This window comes from Monodon monoceros, unplaced genomic scaffold, assembly GCF_005190385.1.
Source record: "Monodon monoceros isolate NGI ecotype Baffin Bay Population unplaced genomic scaffold, NGI_Narwhal_1 Super_Scaffold_3, whole genome shotgun sequence".
Classification (NCBI taxonomy): Eukaryota; Metazoa; Chordata; class Mammalia; order Artiodactyla; family Monodontidae; genus Monodon; species Monodon monoceros.
In genome coordinates, this window is record NW_021703780.1 from 65491729 (window position 1) to 65508759 (window position 17031).

The 17031-nt window shown below is 38.3% G+C and overlaps 1 protein-coding gene across 1 annotated transcript in view; it reads left to right on the plus strand.

The window, feature by feature from the left end:
- Positions 1-17031, plus strand: part of DOCK3 (dedicator of cytokinesis 3) — a 404078-nt gene that overhangs the window by 189993 nt on the left and 197054 nt on the right. Inside the window, exons 6-7 of the mRNA XM_029243318.1 lie at positions 5441-5589; positions 15537-15621. Of these exons, the coding sequence (XP_029099151.1) occupies positions 5441-5589; positions 15537-15621 (234 nt within the window). The remainder of the gene's footprint in view (positions 1-5440; positions 5590-15536; positions 15622-17031) is intronic.

The following is a 17031-nucleotide window of genomic DNA, read 5'->3' on the forward strand; positions in this document are numbered from 1 at the left end:
GGTCATCTGGAACCAAACCCGCAATATCTCTTAGGTATCCCTCATATACTGTTATTTTGATCGACTAAGGAGTAGGTTTCTCAGTAGAAAAGGATTTTTCAGCCTGAGTGGGGTATTTAGCTGTCCTATGGCATCAAGCGCTCTTAGGTAAATTGTGTGCTCTGGAGCCAGTCTCCGATATTGTTCAGGTTGAATGGCGTGTGTTCTCTTCTGCTAACAAACCCAAGAGTACCATGTGGTGTCAGAGCAGTGCTGGTGGAGCCTCTAGGGCTAGGACCTCTGGTCAAAGAGACCATTAGGTTGGTCTGGAAAAAGAAATTAGCACCACATTGATTATAATAGTAGTGCTGCTTTCTGATGGTATCCATTTCATTCTTAGTGCAGGGTTAGTATTCCCAGCTTTATATAATTAGGAACAGTAACTGATTTTCTATTGGAAAAAAATACTGTACAGTTGTTCTGGTTATCTACATAACAAACTACCCCAAAGCTTTGTGGCTTAAAACAACTGCTTAGGGCTTCCCTGGTGGCGCAGTGGTTGAGAGTCCGCCTGCCGATGCAGGGGACACGGGTTCGTGCCCCGGTCGGGGAAGATCCCACATGCCGTGGAGAGGCTGGGCCTGTGAGCCATGGCCATTGAGCCCGTGCATCCGGAACCTGTGCTCCGCAACGGGAGAGGCCACAGCGGTGAGAGGCCCGCGTACCGCAAAAAAAACACAAAAAAATCCACTATTTATTATATTTCATCCTTCCCTGGATAGAGTGAGCTCAGCCGGGCAGTTCCACATAGGGTTTCTCATTCTGTTGCAGTCAGATATTGGCAGAAGCTGTAGTCTTCTGACAGTGTGGCTCGGCTAGATGTGGCATCTAACATGCATCACTCACACAGCTGGGACTGCTTAATGGAGTGTCTCCTTGTGGCCTCTCCACGTAGTTTGGGCTTTTCACCACAAGCCCACGTAGTTTGGGCTTTTCACGGCTGGATTCTGAGAGGGAACCTCCCAAGAGCATGTATTCTAAGAGACAGGAAGCAGAAGCTGCCAGACTAGTTAAGGGCTATGCCTAGAACTAGCTCAGCTCACTACTGTAATGTTTGATTGGTCAGAGCAGTCTCAGAGCCTGCCCAGGTTTAAGGCTGTAAAGAAGTAGGTTCCAGGGAAGTCCCTGGTGGTCCAGTGGTTAGGACTCTTAAGCTTTCACTTTGGTGGCCTGGGTTCAGTCCCTGGTTGGGGAATTAAGATCCCCCTAGCTACAAGGCAGGGGAAAAAAAAAAAGGAAAGAAAGAAAGAAATAGGTTCCAGTTCATACCAGGGGAGTGTCAGATTCACATTTTTGCAGAAGAGCACTTGGGATGGGAGATATTGTTGTCATGTTTGGAAAATACAATCTGTTAGAAACTCTTGACTAAAAAAATAAATAACCATATAATGCCTTAAAAGAGTATATTAGTATATTCTTGCATTGCTATTGTATGTGTGTGTGCATGTTATTACATAGATATTGTATGTATGTGAGTATATGTTATGTGTGTGCATGTATATATGCATACACACATGTATACACATACATATATATGTGATATTTCAGTATCAATATACTTCATTATATGTAGCTTTAAAAAAGACACAAAACTGCACTTTTAATTAGTGTTCACAAATCTCAAAACCATCTAACAGTTGAACTATCTTTCCCCTGATTTGTGTTACCACTCTCCATGAGACTTTTTAATGTCTTTTCCTCTGTTTTCAAACCTCTAACACCCTCTTCCACTGTACTCACTCTCAGCTGATGACTTTGCTTTTTATTTCCTTGGCAATAAAGCAGCCAGAGGAAAAATTTAGTTCTATCACCAAGTCTCCCAACTATCTGTGTCATTACTCAGTTCTTTGCCCTTCCTCTCTGTGACAATAGAGTATCCTGGTTAAGCGAAACCTCCCCCCCCCCACCTTTTAACCTGGGACCCATCTCTTCTTGACTACTTAAGGATTTAACACCTGCATCATCAAATTTTCCCTTCTACTAGATTATTCTCTTCCGTATACAAATAGCCTAAAATTTTGTTTCATTAAAAAAAAAAACCCTCCCTCCATAGCACAACCCTGTTTTGCTACATTTCTCTGCTTCCAGTTACTGGAAGTTCTACAAAAGAGTTGTCTATGCTCTGTCTCCATTCCCTCCTTTCCCATTACTCTTGAACTCACTCCACCCATTCCATCAGTGCTCAGTGATGGCCACCACAGTGCCAAATCCAGTGGCCAGTTCTCAGTCTATATTTTATTTAACCTCTCAGTGCATTTAGCAAAGTTCTCCTTAAACCTTGTTTTCAGTACTCTCTTGCTTTTCCTCTCACTTCACTGCTTACTTCTCAATTTCCTTTGCTAGATTCTCCTCACTTTCCTGACCTCTAAATGTTGAAACTCGGTGTCAAACTTAGCATGTCCTAATTGAACCTTGTTTCCCTCTTCCAGACATGCTTCTCGGGTTAGGAAAAAGAATGATCCTTGTTTGCATTCATATCTCACATCTAATCTATCAGCAGATCTTGACAGCTCTAACTACAAAACATGTCAAAATTCCAAACTCTGAAATGTTTACCTTTACCATTCTTACCTTTGTCCAGTCAACCATCATCATGTGGATTGTTGCAATAAATAGTTTCCTAACTGGAACCCCCACGGTCCTCTTTGCCTTTTCATGATTTATTTTCAACAGAGCACTCAGAGTAATGCTTTCAAGACTTATGTCATATCACATCACTCTTCTATTCGAAATCTCCAGTGGCTTCTCATCTTGCTGGGAGTAAAAGCTAAAGACCTTAACATAATTTACAAAGGCCCTGCCTAATCTGGTCTGTGTTGCCTCTCTGCATCATCACCACTTTCCCCCTTGTTCACTTTGCTCCAGGTGCGCTGACTTCTTTACTCTCTGTGAATATGCCAAGTTCACTTCCACATTGAGGCATTTGCTCTTGCTGTTTCTCATGCCTATAAAATTTCCCCAGTTTTCCTAAATGCTGTCACTTTATTTCATTCAGGTTTCTACTTAAAGTTCGGCTCACAAGGAAGCCTTTCCCTGACCATTCTACCTGAAGCAGTAACTTCTCCTACTCCCCAGCCAATGCACCGTTGGCCACCCACTGTCCCTATCCTGCTTTAATTTTTCTTCTTAGAATTTTCACCACCATTATGTATTTGTGTATGGTCTGTCTCTGCTCTCTAGAATGAGAGCACCATGAGAGTAGGGACTTTTTTGTGTGTGTGTGTGGTACGCGGACCTCTTACTGTTGTGGCCTCTCCTTTTGCGGAGCACAGGCTCCGGACGTGCAGGCTCAGCAGCCATGGCTCACGGGCCTAGCCGCTCCGCGGCATGTGGGATCCTCCCGGACCGGGGCACGAGCCCATGTCCCCTGCATCGGCAGGCGGACTCTCAACCACTGTGCCACCAGGGAAGCCCAAGAGAGTAGGGACTTTTGATCACAACGAAGTAATAGCACTCAGCAGGTGCTCCATAAGCATTTGTTAATTGAATGAATAAATCAATGCTTGTATATGTATGTAGTGGATTGTTGTGTATGGCTTGATGGGAAAATAATAATCCTAACTTTCTATTTTAAACTTAGACAGGTGGCCCTGATTTATCATAAAGAAATGCATGTGCTGGAAACAAACACCACATTGCCTTTATTGCTTATCTCAAGATCTCAATTTTGCAGATGTAATTTGCTTAGGCTTTGTTGCATTTGAACTGGCAAGAATTTGAGTTCTGCCCACGTGCCAGCATTGTGTACCATCAAGGTGCTTAAGTTTTCTTCATATGTTCATTGAGTGAAGAAAGAACAGCTTGATGTAGTTAGAGTGCATGATTTCTAATGTCTTCTAGTTAAAAATAATTTCTCTTGGGCTTCCCTGGTGGCGCAGTGGTTGAGAGTCTGCCTGCCGATGCAGGGGACACGGGTTCGTGCCCCAATCCGGGAGGATCCCACATGCCGCGGAGCGGCTGGGCCCGTGAGCCATGGCCAATAAGCCTGCATGACCGGAGCCTGTGCTCCGCAGCGGGAGAGGCCACAACAGTGAGAGGCCCGCGTACCGCCAAATATAATAATAATAATTTCTCTTTAAGATGGACCTTTAAAAATCTAATGCTCTAGTGCTCCATTAGATGATTTCTAAGTAGTATGATGTTCCAAACATTTTAATCATAAGCTCAGAGCCACTTAAAAACATTAGCTGATTCTACTGATTTGTAATTTACTTCATAATTATAATTTTATTTACAGTCACTTGAATCCAGCTTATTTTGACAAGTGTCTTTTTAGGGGAAATCCAGATAGAGATTTTACTAAGACTATGGTAAAGATTGATCTGTCTTTAAAAGCATTCTTATAGATTAGTTACATTCCAAGGATTTTAATTATCATATAAAATTGTGCTTCTCTATAATAAAAACAGAAACCGAAAGATTCCAAAATCAAGATTTCACTTGTGAGCAAATAGAACTTTAGTTCTTAAACCTATATTCTTTAGTAAAGATGCTTATTTTTGTTAAGCATCTACTGTCATGGCATTTACAATTTTTACTTGTTAAAACCACTGTGATGTCCATAATTAAGTTCATTAAGCTGTTTCCATTTAACTCTTATAAAGGTGACGCTTTTTTTTGGTTTTTTTTAACATCTTTATTGGAGTATAATTGCTTTACAATGGTGTGTTAGTTTCTGCTTTTTAACAAAGTGAATCAGTTATACATATACATATGTTCCCATATCTCTTCCCTCTTGCGTCTCCCTCCCTCCCACCCTCCCTATCCCACCCCACTAGGTGGTCACAAACCACCGAGCTGTGCCGCTTTTCACTGAACTGAAAAGAGTAGAACTCTATGACACTAGGGACACATACTGTTTTCAAAAGCTAATTAAAGCTAGATGAGGCCTGGAAACCTGGAATGAATCTCACTCCAGAGACTGTAGCTTTATGTTGAAACAGTTCTTTAAAATAGGGCAAGTGATTCTCTCTCTGCCTACCCCAACTTGAGTATCCTTCCTGGAGAAACCAGGGATGTTGCTGGATGGTTGAAATCTTTGTCATACATAGTAGCGTCTGTCAGAGAAAACCACTCTAGGCTCCTGTGTTTCTTTTGGTTCTGATTAAGTTTAGTAACTTACTGGAAAATTAATAGTCCAGGATAGAGTAGAGATAGACAGATGGTACTTTGCATAAGCCAGATCAATTATGTTGTTAGATGTCACTTTATAGAGATTTTTAGACAGTAGGAACTAAGGACTTTGGTTTAAGATTCTTAAATAAGCCTCTCTTTACATTGCCTGTTTTTAGAGGTTCAGAGAAATGAGCACTTTTCATAGTTTAACTATTTCTCTTTTTTTTTTTCATTCCCTTTCCATATCCCTTTTTTATTTCACCCAACACCAAAAATGCCCTTTCAGAAACATAAAGTAGATCTTTTCTACAAGCTACGCCATGTGATGAATGAACTTATTGACCTTCGAAGGCAGCTCCTGTCTGGTCACCTGACTCAGGATCAGGTGCGGGAGGTTAAGCGGCACATCACCGTGCGCCTGGACTGGGGCAATGAGTAAGTATGAATGTCATTTGGGCATCTCTCAGTTTCATTTATGATAACTCAGTCCTCATAGAATTGTACCTGATCAAAGCTTATCTTTAGGGATTAAAGACATTGTTGTATTCTCCACTAAGCTTTGATCATTTTTACAATGAGTAGCCGTTTCTTTCAGTTTATAGCAAAGGACGTTCACTGGTTCTACTCATTGAAACTCTCTCAGCCTCTATTTTCACTTCCAGAAAATTAAATAATTGGACTACATTAGCCTCTGGGGTTTCTTCCATCTCAAATTCCTTGATTCTAAACCTCAGTAATCAGAATACTCTTTTTTTTTTGCGGTACGCGGGCCTCTCACTGTTGTGGCCTCTCCCGCTGCGGAGCACAGGCTCCGGACGCGCAGGCTAAGCGGCCATGGCTCATGGGCCCAGCCGCTCCGCGGCATGTGGGATCTTCCCGGACTAGGGCACGAACCCATGTCCCGTGCATCGGCAGGCGGACTCTCAACCACTGCGCCACCAGGGAAGCCCCAGAATACTCTTTAGTTTCATCTCTTAGTACCTTTGAATTTGGTGTCCTTTACATTTTATAGCCATATAATGAATCCGAATAAGTATATACTACAAATGGGAACTGTCTACATCTGTACATCAGAATATTCTTAACTAATTCATCATTCAGAAATAGTCCTGTATTTATGCAGTGAGTATGACTATTTACTATTGCCATACAAGTAAAATTATAAGACTTTGGCATGGGAAGCTGGAGTAGATAGTAGTCAGATTTTATTTCTTCCTAGATTTAATAATTGATATGATTTTCAAATGCTTTTGCCTCATTCTCTTAAAATCGGGTCCATTGAACTTTGAAGTGACGAGGTTGCTTCCTATTTAAGATATATGTTTACCTTAAGTATATTTTAGAACAAGTCTTTAGCTCTTCTCCCCCTCAAGACATCATTGAAATGATAAAAAATAAAAAGTGGGAGGAGTGCAGCAGTAAATGGGATATGTGAACCCATTTCCAGAAGCTGAAAAGTAGATGGAGGATTAGTAACAGAAGAAGAAGCCTGTAATGTATGGAGGAAACTAGCTAATGAAGGAGTTGGTCTGCCTTGCAGCTGCTAGAATCATGGGAGAAAGGGAATGTGCCCTGGAGCTTAACAAAAGGAAGTGCTTAAAAGTATGTAAAGTAATAATTCACTACTTTTGCTACCATGAGTAGCAAACCTGGCAGCCAGGTGTTTCCATTTCAGATAGACAAATACAAAGACCAATTGCCTAGGCGGAAACTGGGCAACAAAAGTTTGAACTGGGACTTTATTGCAAAGCCCTCCATATTGAGGCATTTAAGGGTTTCAAAGTGTAATGAACAAATCCCTTCCACTTACCAGAAAGAGAAGCTTGCTAGCCACCCACCCATGTACAAAAAACTCTTCACATTTCTAGTGCCTTTTAAATTTGAATGGACAATCAAGTATTACCAAGTATTTGAAGAAATCCTTTCACAGGGAAGAAAGGGAGACCAGGATAAACAAAATACCTGGCCCTAGAGAGAGTGAAGATTAGTAAAGAACTTTAAAGATCTCTGAGTATCCTCCAAGAGAATCAAGAAGATTCATTATGCATTATAAAATGGTACGAAAAAGGAATGGAGAGTAGGATTTCAAAAAAGAATTTAGGCAGAGAACAGGAAGATAATTTTATGTCATCTCTAGGAAAATAAAACAAAAAGATGGGAAATGGTTGAGGAAAAAACAACAGTACAGAGATTCAATCTAGGGGATCCAACATCAGACGTTATATTTCCAGGAAAAGAACAAAGGCAATAAAGAGGAAATTCTAAAAAAATGATAGAAGAGAATTTCCTAGAGCCAAAGAGCAGGTGACTTAAGATTGGAAGAGTCCATCAAATACCTAGTATAATGAATGGAGAAGAAAAACCAAAACCTACAGTGAGGCACACTAAGATATTTCAATATTTGGGGCTGAAGAGAAGATCCTAAAAGTTTATCAGACAGAAAAACAGGTCTTCTTACAAAAGAATAAGATTCACACCAGCCTCAAAAGTTTTATCAGTAACACTGGATGCTAGAATATAATGAAGTAATATCTTCAAATTTCTGTTGGGAAATGATTTGCCACCCAGAATTTTATAAACAACCAAACTATATAATCAAGTGTAAGGGCCAAATAAAGCCCTTTTAAAGTATTCAAGGATGCAGAAGTTAACCTGTCATGGCTCCTTTCTTAAGAAGAGACTTGAGAATGTGTTCTTCCAGAAATAGAAGAGTAAATCAGGAAAGAGGAAACACGGGATCTAATAAACAGTGAATCCAACCCAGAGTGGTACTGTTCAGTAGAAAAGAAAAAAGAACAACTCTACATTAGTTATTTGTGACACCATCCTATCCTTGTTTGTTTCATTAAATTACAACGTCTCTTGACTGTTAATAGCATTGCTTGGCACACACCACAGACTCCTTGTATGATATAACATGAATTCAGATGTACGATAGATCAGGCAGTGTTCTTTAAATCTAACTTTGGGCAGTAAAAATCTTAGCAAAATGTAGTATGTTAACTTACAGTATAGCTACTGATCCTGTCTCCTCAGCTCCAAACAGTACTATATGGTATCATTGTACTTATTTTTAAAAATCAATAATGGTAGTAATTTGCAAACATAGCATCACTATGTGCCAAGCAAATTGTTACTCTTGAACTGATGACACTAATAGTTGCATAAATCATTGTGTTGCAGTTTAACTGCACTATACATACCAGTAAATGAACAAGAGAAATATTTTAGAAATATCAATACCTCTTTATGATAAAAGTTAGAAAACAGACCAATCAGATTTTGCAGTCAAATCTGAAAACTTAAAGATGATAGCTTGGAAAAAAGTTCAAATTATATTTGAAAAAGGCAAAGAACATTATAAATACCTGTCAGTAAAGTACAGAGCTGTTCCACCTTCATTAATAACTTTTTCTCAACAAAGTGTGTATGTGCTTGTGTGTGTGTAGGGAGAGTATTTATATGTTCATTTTGATAAACAATATAAACCAGAAACATAGTTCCATTTCCCCCCCACCCCACTATTTTCCCTTCTCCCTCCTTTCTCGAAACCCTGATCCTTCTCTCCTGGTGCTTCTGTATCTTCTTTCCTCCTTTCTCCCTTCCCTTCCACTTCTTTCTTTCCCCACTTCTTCTTCTTTCCATTTTCCCCTTTACTCCCAGTGGAAAATACAGTCACTTAAAAACTTAAATGAGAACTTTGTAGGTCTACTATTACTAAAGGAAAAAGACGTATTGCCTCCCAAACCAATAGGACAATTATCTCTGGTTCTCACTCGAAGTAACCCTTTTAAAAATGTTCCTTCTTAATTTGAAAGAAGGGATGGTGTACTGCAAAAGTAAAGTCATTTCGTATCAATAGGTTAGATATAGGAGACTGCTCCATGCAACAGCTGAGCACTGATAACCGTATCCATTCTTCCCATTGTATGCCCTCATAATTCCACTCTTCTTGTTCCACAACACTTTTATAAATGCCATAAAATATTGATAAGCTTAACATATGCTGGCATGTTTTGGGTGCACAATCAATATTTTCTGAATGTATTTTTACGTTGTAATTGATGTAATTAAATATTAATCCTATGTAATTTTAAACTTTATGCCTTTTTCTTTAGACTCTTAGACTTTATAGCTCTGCCTTTTCAAAACCTATTTCAGACACTGTTAATAACAGCTATTAATAGTTTATTGAGTACGTCTCCCTGTATCACTGTGGCAAGTACATGGTCTAACTTACCTGCACTTTTATAATGAAATGTGATTATGCTCTTCCAAGACAAGAGCTCTGTTTTACCTAATGAGGAAACTCATAAAAAGGCTCAGAAGAACTTTATCCAGTGTTGCATAGTGAGTGGTAGAACTGGTGTTTGTACCCAGAACTGATGCCAAAGCGCATATAGTTTATGTAGGACCTTACTATCTTTATGATCATTTTTAAGTGTGAGTCTTAAAACCAGGAAAATTATTGTCAGTATCTGTAGTCTGTGGGTTATTTGATCTTTGTTCTGTTATCTATACCACATGTCTCATAATATATATATCTGCTTTAACACTGAGTTAGAACTTTCAAGGATAAAAACTAAACTGGTACTATACTCTTGTATTCAGAGTTTAAGTTAAATGCAGAGCCCTCCACATCTACATAACAACTATTTTAATTTTTTTCCCTGAGATTAGGAATTTTTATTTATTTGGCTGAAAATTTGAGGATTCTGACATTAAATTTACGTGGCTTATACTTGTTAGCCTCTTTGCCTATGTGCACGCTCAATCCATATGTGAAAATTATTAAAATTGTATTACGTAGAAATCAGCATTTATAACATTGTGTTCTAAAATACAGGAAGGGCATAAAACAAGGTTGTATTCAAATTAACTAGCCATTATCTCTGCTCAAGTCTCCTATTCAAAGATTAAGTCAGTTAATTACATCCTCTCCAAGGGAAATTTAAAATAATTTGTCTAGCAATGTAACTTTAATGTGTTAATTTAACATTTTTGACACCTTCCATAAAGATATAGAGAAAAGTTTCTTCTCAGTCTCTGCTATCATCACTACAGTAAATATAGCATAGATGAGTTAAAAGTTGCATCAACCCAGGACTGACACAGCCTAATTGATCTTTGCCATAGAAAAATACCTAAGTAAGAAATACTTTACTCTTAGAATAATTTATAGGATTTTTGTATTTCTTCTTTAGGTAGAAAGTACAATTTGATTAAAATGTAAACATTTTATAAGCTTTTGTTGAATTAGAATAATGTTTCTATAGATTTCAAGTATCAAATGAAAAACTTGGTATCTTTTTATTGTGAAGTCTCATCATTTAAGACAAATCACCAATAAATGTATACTTTCTAGTTATTCTTTCTCTCCCCCTCTATCAAATTATTCCCTTCCCTCGCTTCTCTTTTGTACCTTCTCGCAGGTTTTCAAAGATCCTGACCTACCCATGTCCCTTTCTTCCTGCTTAGTTTATGTTCCTTACCAAGGGAATTGCTCTTGGAGGAAGCAACACAAGCAGTAGTTTGAGTTATACTATGCAGAGAATACTGCCACCACCACCACCCCCGCCCCCAACCCCAGCGAGTTTCCTGTGAGTAAATTTTTAGCTAGGACTCAGAAAAGTTTATGGTTCAGTACTTTCTCTTTAAGGACATAGTGATATTTTCCAGCTTCAGGACATCTGAAATTAGTAGAAGCTTCCAATGCCTTCTTAGAGTTCTCCTGGTATAAGGTGTTGTACCCATCAATCAGTTTCTTGCCATACTTAAGTCTGAGATAACTATGTTTAAACTATGCATGTGTCAAAATTCTTTTCTCAAGTTACCGTGTTCAAATGATTAACTTACACACACACACACACACACACACTCATTCTTTGTGCATCTGTTTTGCTCATCAGCATACCCTGCACTTAGCACAGTGCCTGCACTTGATAGGCACTACATGAATGTATCTAAGGAACAAGGTGGGTTTTTCTTATGCCTGTTGGCTACTCATTCATCAGTCTATGTTTGTTTCCTTCTGGATTGATGTATTGACACAAAATTATTCCTCAAACTATTATGACCAAATTGATTACAATCACTTATAGCCATTAGTATTTAACTTCATGGTTATTAGTAGAAAGGTGGCAGGTATAGTGGAAATATCATGGGTTCAGAGTAAGACAGACCTAGCTTGAGACAAGCTCAACTGTACTCCCTTAATAGGCTACTTAGTAACCTCTCTGGGCTTCAGTTTCCTCAGTTATAAAATGGGTCTAATACTGTGTACTTCCCATAGTGCTTAGAGGGGATATACATAAAATGCCTATTCCAAGTAAATGTTCAGTAAAAGGGAGCTATTATTAGTTATATCTTCTATTTTATTACTATATAAATATACCATGCTTTCATTAGTATAGTTATATCTATATGCTCTCATAGTATAAGTATTAGAAAAGGGCACTGCCCACAGGAAATCTTAGTATCTCTAGCCTTTTTCAACTGATTCTGGGGGAGAACTAGATCTTAAATGCCTTAAAACATCCATCATATATAATTAATTAACTTCAAGTTATTTTCTATGTTCTGTGGTTCAGATGAGGAAACCCAGAAGAAAAAGATACAATAGAAAATAGAATAGAATATGGAACATTCAAAAGACATGTAAAATTCAAAGAATTTGATAGAGAGAGATTCACGGTCTTTAGAGTGGTGCACCTAAAAGAATGCAGCAACAGAAATATGTCTTTTATTCACTGCTGTGTCCCTAAGTTCATCATGAGCCTAGCATAGAGTAGGTGCTAATATTTATTGAATTATTAGAATGAATGAATGAGTGATTAGTGACAAGTGGTGAGAGAAGACTATTTTTGTGAAGACTATTCACCTAAGCAGTTGGTAAGACCATTTTAAAAACTCAGCCCTGTACTACATCTGTATGTAGTTGTATGCCTCCTGCTTGTTTAGGAGTCTTTTTTCAGACACAATTCTCTTTAATCACAATCCTTGTACTTTAAGTCATATTTTAGCTAATGATGTAACACATAATGATAACAGCAGAAGCAGTTCACAATGCCTGGCAGTGTACTGAGTGCTTTACATGGATTAATCCTTACAATAGCCTGTGACAGTAGAGAAGACAGTATACTTGGTGGGAGAGCCAAGATACAAACTAGGCAATCTGACATCAGAGCCCATGCTCCTAACTACTCTGATGCGCTGCCTTCCTTTGCTGTGACGATAAAGAGACTAAGTTGACCATTCCCTGCACTTACTGTTCACTGTTCTTAGAATATGCCATAGGAAGAAATAGCCAGGAGCCTCTTTTACAGAGTGAAATTTTAGTGAACATGTGGTGTTTCTCACTGTGCAGCACCTCTGCCTTCTTCCAATGAGGACAGTCCTTCAATTTAGCTTTTGGAAACTATTCTTCATCCATTGAAGATGATCTTAGTAGAAGGAAATCAGTCTTCGGTTTTATTAGATCACCTGTTAATCATTTTCTTATTTCCTAAGGTAACGAAATCAAGAAACTAAAAGGTACTGTGTTTTAACAACTTCTAGGAGAGGGAAAACACTTTGCTCTTGGGAGAATTAGCATGAGGAATATGAACATTTGCTTGACTCAAAACTGCTCTATTTCCTATATCCAGTACCATTGGTGGTACATGATAGATCCTCAGAGAGTGTCTTTGGGGTGAGTGGATGGGTATATGGGTGGATAATTGAATGGACAAGCAAGCTAAGGGTGGCATAGTGCCAAGGTAGAGTTTGCGTAGATGCCATTCTCCAGACAAGCCACATCATTGCGTGTAGTGCAGTACTACAGAGCATATACTCTCAACCCTGGCCTTACTGACTTAGATCCATCTGGATTTTTTCTTAAGCTGTTGTACTGAAAACATCTATTTTGATTGGATTATTTGTACAGTCTTCTTTTTGTTAATTAATTGTAATATTTAGACTACCTCATATATTTTGTGACCATCAGTGGTTAAAGAATATGTTTGAAATTTTACCTCTTCATTTTTGTATTTAAAGAATTTTCAACAGCATGACTACAGAAAATTTGTAAAATATCTTAAATTGATAAATTGTTTAATTTCACTTTCCTTGTACAAATACTAATACCATTTTTGTGATCTTTCCACTGTTTTTCCACATACATGTAAAAGTATTCTAAATATTTGAGATCAAAACTGCAAAATTATCTTTCAGACGTAAATTCCTTTTTAAGATGAGAGAGGTGGAAAGGATGTGCTTCAGCTATATTTTGCTCTCCATGATACTACTGCCTTTACATGCTATAAGTATTAGAAGCCAGAGGCCTGAAATTATTTCAGGGAAATTAAGAATAATTAATAAGAGGTGATTGAATGGAATACTTCTTTGATGTATGAAGACAGGAAATAAAATCTCTTATAGATTTAAGTGCATTAACATCAGTAATCAGATTTGATGGCATGGTTTTACCATTAAACTGTGAACTATTGTGGTTAAGGACAACAGTGTATTACTGATCTTCTCATCATGCAAAACGAGGGTTTTTTTTTCTGTATTTAATACCAAAAAATTATTTCCTCTTTAAAAATGCATATTTCTCTATTACAGAATAATACAAGTTATAGTAATAGGTAATAGAGAAATATGGGGTTTTATCCTTTAATAGAAAAATAGGTTTCTCCTTTTTTTGCCTGCTAAAAAGTACACATCTAAATTTTAATTCTTAATCATAGTAATCATATTAGTCTGTGTGATTAGTGTGTTTGCTTATAGCTTCTTCATGTAGGTTTGATTCCCCATTTTTATTTTATCAGTCTTATTACCATTTAACCTCTTCATATCTTTTCCTATAAAATAGGGTTAAATTGTAAGTAAAATAATTCTGCATTTTGGATGTATACGTGGCTTATTTTTTTTTATTTTTTTTATTTTTGCGGTACGCAGGCCTCTACTGTTGTGGCCTCACCCGTTGCGGAGCACAGGCTCCGGACGCGCAGGCTCAGCAGCCATGGCTCACGGGCCCAGCCACTCCGCAGCATGTGGGATCTGCCCAGACCGGGGCACGAACCCGTGTCCCCTGCATCAGCAGGCAGACTCTCAACCACTGCGCCACCAGGGAAGCCCTACGTGGCTTATTTTAAATAAGTGGGAATTTTATGCACAGAAAGAGCCTAGAGAATTAGTTTTGCTAGCATATTCTAAATGTAGTTCATAATCTAGGTGAAGAAAAAAATATATACACTTCTCCTTCCGTCATCTATGGCATACTTTTTACCAGGTGCAATAATTCATAACACTCGCTTTAGAGTAGGGTGGTCACAGAGCAGCTCTGAAACCCTGATGAGAGTTATAGGCCCTCTCCTCAGAGAAAATGCATATATGAACACATGCACATACTTTTATATGTAGTTACAGGGGTCTACAACTCCTAATTCCACTGACTCCAGAGTCAGAGCTGTTGTTCTAGAGAGTGAGAAAGGGCATAACATGTACTGAATATAAATTATGTACCATATTTGAACCCAAGAGTTCTGCCTGTCCAGAGTTATTTCCACTGTCTCATACTGCCTCCCAATCAACTATTAATCATTATCACTTATTCCTTCATGCCCAAGTTATACCAGATCTTCTAAGTATTGTTTTCTTTATTAATCGTGCTCCCTGGTTAAACTTCCATCTAAAGTGTCTTAAGGTATTGGCTAATGTGTGGTGAGGTCTTTACTATAACCCAGTGTCAGTATTAATTAAATTGAAAGTGAGATAAAACTCAACCAAGACATAAGTTTCTTTGAGTTTAATACCTTTAGGAGGTGATTTTTTTTTTTTTTTTGGCTGTGCCTTGCAGTATCTTAGTTTCCCAGCCAGGGATTGAACCCATGCCCGTGGCAGTAAAAGTGCAGAATCCTAACCAGTGGGCCCCCTGGAATTCCCAGGAGGTGATTTTTATGTGTTTGACTTTGAATTACAAATCTACTTGGACACTGAATAATTTTTTTTATCTTAATGAAAGTAATGCATGGCTGAGCCTGTACATACTTGCAGGATGGGGGAAATCGAAAAATAAACACAACTTATTAATGATCTAAGAAAATCCATCCTTAGTGAACTCAAGCAATCTGTTATAAATGTGATACTGAATGAATCCTTTTTACCGTCACAGGGGGAACTACTTGATGACGAAAATTGTCACAGTCTTAAAATCCCTAGCCTCATTTATTTACCTGAAGGTGAATACAGTTAGGTTACTGGATAAAGGCATGTCCCTGCAGAGGCAGTGTCTGAACTTCTGTCCATAAGGTCATGGTTGGCATGGGCTCTCAGGCACATAAAGAGAGATGAGTAATTTGAGGACATGGCATGCTGAATGTGGTCTTTCTCTTTACTAGGCATTTGGGCCTGGACCTGGTGCCTCGAAAGGACTTTGAAGTAGTGGATGCGGACCAGATTAGTGTCTCAGATCTCTATAAAATGGTAAGAAATTATTACACAGTGTAGCTTGCTCCTGCACACTTAAGTTTTTCTCTTTTACTATCCCTAATTACATTATGAAACAATATTGCTAAAATCATTCCTTTGTCTTTGTTTCAATGTATTTAAGGGCTCTTCCTTATCTGGACAGTACCTATCACACTTGCTCTCTAAATGGAATTACTATGTAGGGCTGTTGGGCCTACTGTAATGTCTAGCTGTCATTTCTCAGTTGGTTTTGCTGGTGAACAGAGCTCCTTCAGCCTGCAGCAGTTACTAAAATTTTGTCTCTCTCCACCTCTTAAAAAAAGAAGGTAGTTGAAGCTGAAAAGAGCCAGTTATTAATTAATGTAATGATTAACCCTGGAAATAATGTACCAGCATTTCTTTCTTAAAACTTTTTTTATTGAACTATAGTTGATTTACAATGTTGTGTTAGTTTCTGGTGTATAGCAAAGTGATTCAGTTGTGTGTGTGTGTGTGTGTGTGTGTGTGTGTGTGTGTTTTCTTTTTCAGATTCTTTTCCATGAGAGTTTATTACAAGATATTGAATATAGTTCCCTGTGTTGTACAGTAGGGCCTTGTTGTTTATCATTGTACCAGTATTTCTAAGATAAATCCTTAACTGTCTGTTGGTTATTATAAAAGTGTATTGAGTTGACTGATAACCAAGATTACATTTTGCAGGATGAATAAGAAGAATTAACTAGAAGGTACAGAATTTTAAAGTAAAACAAATAAACATCAGAAACCTTAGGTGACTATTAAGCTTAGACTAAAGGACTGGGTAAAACCTCACTTTGAGGAGTGTATATTCAAGGAGTGTATATTGGTGAGAATTACAAGTTTTAGAAAGAATTACAAATTTCTCTTTAAGAAAATGTAATATTTTTAGGAAACACAGAGGATGCAAAGTATGTTGCCTGGTCAAGAACCATAGGAAATTTGCCTAAATAATATACAAATAACATATCAATTGCTTCTGTATATTTGCTTATGTATATTTACAAGTATACAAAAGCATTTGTGTTCAGTTGCCTTAACTATGCTCTCTGTGAAGTGATATGTGTGAGATATAGAAATTAAAGATGGAGACTTACTCCTTCCCTTAAGAATATCACCATCTATGGCGCAGTGGTTAAGAATCTGCCTGCCAATGCAGGGGACAAGGGTTCGAGCCCTGGTCCGGGAAGATCCCACGTGCCGCGGAGCAGCTAAGCCTGTGTGCCACAACTACTGAGCCTGCGCTCTAGAGCCCACCTGCCACAACTACTGAAGCCCACGTGCCTAGAGCCTGTGCTCCGCAACAAGAGAAGCCACTGCAATGAGAAGCCCGCACACCGCAATGAAGAGTAGCTCCCACTCGCTGCAACCAGAGAAAGCCTGCACACAGCAACGAAGACCCAACGCAGC